The sequence below is a fragment of the Parasteatoda tepidariorum genome, unplaced genomic scaffold, assembly GCF_043381705.1.
Source record: "Parasteatoda tepidariorum isolate YZ-2023 unplaced genomic scaffold, CAS_Ptep_4.0 HiC_scaffold_3929, whole genome shotgun sequence".
Classification (NCBI taxonomy): Eukaryota; Metazoa; Arthropoda; class Arachnida; order Araneae; family Theridiidae; genus Parasteatoda; species Parasteatoda tepidariorum.
This window is the reverse complement of record NW_027261728.1, coordinates 1-5,166: the sequence shown is the minus strand read 5'-3', so window position 1 is coordinate 5,166 and position 5,166 is coordinate 1. Positions and strand designations below refer to the sequence as shown.

The following is a 5,166-nucleotide window of genomic DNA, read 5'->3' as shown; positions in this document are numbered from 1 at the left end:
CACCTGTCTAAGTTGACCACTAAAACAATGCACCACTAAAACAATACAGTAAAACTTACACAAGTTTTACTGTATTGGGGCATATCATTATTATTTATGTTATAAATATATTATCAATATTGAACACTTGAACTAAAATGTTTTTCCTTCCTTCAATGAAGAAACCGTTCTTTTAATAGGAGGCTAGGCATAAATGGGGGAAATTGCAATGACTTTAATTACTTTAAAGCATAAAAAGCTAAGTTTTCGGTATTTTTAATAACTATTTTTTTATTTTTTCCCACAGCCAGTACGGTAACATTTTTGGAAAATAATTACCTTATGACGACAGTAAGTGCCGCCGCTGGTCTCATCTTATTTGCAGCAGTTCTCTGCTTCGTCCTCAGGTTATTCAGCAAGTAAGTTATTCAGCAGTCTTACATATATAGACATTTAAAAAAAATAACCAGTTCTTCAAAACTAATTTAAATTTCTGGAGTAAAATCATTAAAAGATATTTAAATTTCCCAAATAAATAAGAAACACTTATGTAAGAAATTTTAAAATATCACAAAAATATATTATGTTACGCAATAAGCCATTATTTCTTTTCACTTTGGGCAGCATCGATTGAGTAATATTTTAGTCTACTATGTTCATTTAGCCATAGTTTGTATTGAATTCACGTTTCCGAATAAAAATATTAGCTCTTTTAAATGCTATAAACCACTGGAAAAACTTTTTCAATAGCTACTTTCCAGGTAGACCATTGATTTTTTTTATCAATTAAAAGTTTTTAATGAGAAGTGAGAGTAAACAAAACAAAAACTCTTAGTTAAAAGTAAATGTGCTAATATTTTTGTTTTTGGAGCTGTCATCAATTATTGCAATGAAATAAATTCAGCGGATAAAAATTTTGAATCTATGAGTCCATTTTATGAACTAATGTATTATTATTATAATGTATTATGATGTATTATTATTATAATGTATTATGATGTATTATTATTATAATGTATTAAGTATGCATTTTTTTAAAAATCCATTTTTCTCAAAAAGAGTTTAAATCCATTTATCATTAAAGTAGAATCTGGTCAATTAAGTCATTAAAGTTTCATCCCTAACCAAGAATTTTCTTGAACTCTTTTGTCAAGAAAGGTAGAAAGAGAAAGAGAAAACGCAATTTGAATGCCTTAACCACGAAGAAAGGCTAAAATTTAAACTTTTTTTTAAGTATACTATCTGCCTGAAAGAATTGTTACTTGTTCGGATAGCCTAAATGTTTAACAAAAATATCCAACTTTTTAAAAAAGTCGCCAATTTGGCAAGATTTTTTCCAATTAAATAAAAATTATAAAATCAATGAATAGTTTGCGATTTGTTTTTCATACTTTTAGGGGCTCAAAGTGTGCAAAGTTGGAATAACTTTTTAAATAATTAAAAAAAAATGAGATCACAAATGCTTTTTGTTTTCTCGCTGTGGCTTTTTATCTTTTATAATTTTCATACAAAAAAATTTACATAATTTGTATTGAGGAAGCTGGTAAAAGATGAACAGAGCTTAAAAGTCTTGAATAAACGTTACAAAATCACAAAAATCTAGAAAGTCTTATATGATAGCACAGCCCTTCATAAAGATCAGCTCTACGTAACTAAATGATAGTTTGACCAGGCTCAGAATGCGGTAATTCTAACTTGGTGACAACTAGTATACAAATCACTCGATGTAGTGTCGAAAAATGATTAATTCACATTGTATAACTCGATTAATGGTTTGAATCATTTTTAGGGCTCGCTTCAACCGTCCCGCGGACCGCATGGCTAGTGCGGGCTCTCCGCCTACCATGATGTCCGCATTCACGGGCAGCCATGTCCTGGATTCCAGAAGGTGTTCCAGAAGTAGTGCTGGAAGTACAGACTACATGCCTGTATCAAGAAGAGCCAGCTACAGTATGCTTGCTCCTCCCTCTAGCTTAGGTATTCATACTAAGATATTCCCATGATTTTGTTTAGCATATTTTTTTTAATATTTAATAAATAAATATATTTTTAAATATTTTTGTGTCAATGGTAAGACATGAATTTCGCTTTACTAAACAAAAAAATCTAAAAAACTTATTATATTTCTTGCTTTGATATCAACAATAACAACGCTCATATTAATAACGCTTAAAAACAGTAAATAGTTATCTATTTTTAAAAATAAATCGAAAGCAATTAATTGTATTCGCTTACTCCTGGATATTATCGTTCATGGATAAACTGAAACCAAAGGAAGGAATTGAAAGATTTTGAAGGAGTTGAAGAGATTGAAGAGAAATTTAAAAGACGAAGGAATTGAAGAGATTTTTAAAAGACTTTTTGAAAACAGAATGGAGGATCTGGCCTAAACCGATCCTTCAACAGTATTCCCTGGGGGGCGGGACAGGGTAAAGCCGAACTATTATCTTTCGAAGAAGCTAAAAAAATACATAATAGGACCAATGATTATTTTTTTAAAAATTATTACGATTTGTGCATGCTTCAACAAAGAGCATGTTAAAATGTCTTATGTTATAAAAGAATACTAATTTCAGTACTCACGCATTATACCGTCGAACATTTTCTTAAAACTTGAAAATAAATGTGGGAATGGTTCATATTTAAGTATTATTTCCTTGTTGCTTACAATAAGCTATATTTGCATTTTGTCAATTTCTTATACTCATTTACAATATTAAAATATATTTGAAAGATACTAAAATGACTTTGGCACGATGTTGGCAAAAATGGTAGACGGCATCATGCGTAAGTACCCCGTTTTCTTGTTTTTATATTTTCTGGTAAGCAGAAAATAATTTAATTACTAGAAATTATCATTCATAAGTCAATATCGTTTGAAATATATAACAGAAAAGAATTCATAGATCTTTATATTCAAGCAAAAATCAAAAGGTAAAAGTGTGCGAGAATCAAACTAAATATAAAGTACGTGTTATGGAATAAAATAATAATGAATGTGTTATGATCATCATCGGCATACTAGCACTATCGTTGAAATTTAACAATGGTGCAAGTGACGTAGTATGGGTATCTAGATCCTGACTGGTTATCGAAGCGTGACATTTGTTTATGTTAACAACTGTTCTTTTCATTCTATTTTGAGTAAATCAAGCCCGTTAAGTATCAATTCTCTTAAGTGACATAATCTATACTTGTTCACAAAGATTTTTTTACGAAGATTTCAGTTCTTTCACCTTATATTTTTATTTGACACAGAATCAGGCTCGAAGCCAAGTAGAACATAAACAAACCTAATTATGCATAAAAGTTGCCAAGTACACAAAAATTTATAACTGCAATAAAATACATAAACAAATAATGAATCTAAGCTAAATAAAAGACGTAGACGAGAAGGGATTATACTTCAAAAAATTCGAGGTGCAATACGTCTCTGTATTTAACTGATTTCAAGTTAAAACATTCTAACTTGTATAGAGAAATTTAGCTCAACTTTAACACCCCATTTTGCTTATAACCATCATATTGTGCTAGTGCCACAGGTCACATGTGTGGGTATCCGAGATCTTCTCTTTTGCAAGTACACAATTCCATTAATTTAGTGAAATGTTTCCGGATAAAACGATCACAATAATACTACTTCACGCGTGCTTTATCAAGGAACAAGTGTATTATTGTTTGCTTTCTGTGGTGGGAGAGAGTCAAAAAAGTCTACATCTTCACAAATCTTTAACAAAACCAATTTGAGTTTACTCCCGCAAATGAGACTCTGGCACTTAAAATTCCTCTGGCCTCAGTTCAGTTCATCAATCGTACATTTACGGAGTGGTGTGTTCAAATCACTAGCCTCTATAGAGGTTACTGAATCTCTAATTAGTAACTACCAGAACGGCCGAAATAAAGTCCAACGAACTCTCATCTTCACTCTACAATTAGGCTTAGCTTTTGTTTTAAGTATGGAATCTGTGGAGTGATTGTATTCTTTAAAACCTACGAATTGCTATAATTATAACTATTTTTAGATGATATTTAGAGCGGTTCTACAAGTATTTTCTGGGTGCCCTATATTTCTTCTCCTTCAATTCTTTATGAAAATGAATTTCCAGCTTGATACAAATAATTATCTTTCCAGATGCTTAGCAGAGATCAGTGTTCCCCGTGTTTTTTCTCTGACTTTTTTTTTTTTTATCAAAAAGGGTGCTATGTGCAAAACGATAAACTCTTTCTGTTTATCTTGAAACAATTTATTAAAGAAATTATGCAGTAGACGCACCAGAGTAAACTATTATCTAATATAGAAACTAAATATGACAGAAATGATTGTCAACCCTAGAATCCTGAGTAGTAAGTAACCACTTCACGTCTATTTACCGAGCATGATTGCTTTGCGGCCAATTTATATCGCATTGGAATTCTTACTAAGGCTGCCTATCCTTGTTTGGCAAAAGAAACGAGCCTATGGACAAATATCACTTGCGTAACTGTTGGGTTCTTCAAGGAGATACGGAATCATTGGGAAGCAAAAGGAATCATGGAACGATAACCTTAGGTTGTCTCATGAACTCTTTGATGTTATTGTTGCTGTTGATTCTTCATTTAAATTTTTCTCAATCCTTTTTTTTCTGTTCATGGACCCAGCCATTGGAAATAAAAACAAATNCATTGGAAATAAAAACAAATATTTTAAATATTTTTTTCTCCAAGAGTACTCTACTTAATAAGACAGTGATGGATGTTCCTGTTTATTTAAGTATACATATTACTATAAGTATACGTATAATCACAAACCTTAGATGAATCTACTCTTTCTTCCCCTTCAGATTTATGATTTTGATTTTTAACTCACTTTCGTAACACTATCTCTCAAGGTCTTTCATTAATTTTTTTAAATCTAAATCAAAAAATCTAATTTTTTAACATTTTAAATTTTCTTTACAGGGTCTCGTCGGCCAAGTTCATCATCCATGAGGTCTGGATTATCATTTCGAACAAACTCTTCGTTTAGAGGATATCGAACATCAAGAGAACCAGTCCGGCGACCTGCCTCTTCACCTGCAGACTCATCAATACAATTCCCACCAAGTCCCTGTAAGGTGCCCAATCATAATCCCCCTCAACATCATCATCATCATAGTCATCATCCCTTACATCACAACAGCCCAGTTGATGAAGATGAATCTATAGACG

At 31.5% G+C, this 5,166-nt stretch overlaps 1 protein-coding gene across 1 annotated transcript; it reads left to right on the top strand.

The window, feature by feature from the left end:
* Positions 1 to 280: 280 nt before the first annotated feature.
* On the top strand, positions 281 to 5,162 carry LOC107447114 (uncharacterized; the record flags this gene model as incomplete). The annotated part of the gene is made up of 3 exons (XM_043057440.1): positions 281 to 398; positions 1,769 to 1,956; positions 4,918 to 5,162. Coding segments are annotated over exons 1-3 (510 nt in total), but the record flags the coding sequence as incomplete, so codon positions are not given.
* Positions 5,163 to 5,166: the final 4 nt, after the last annotated feature.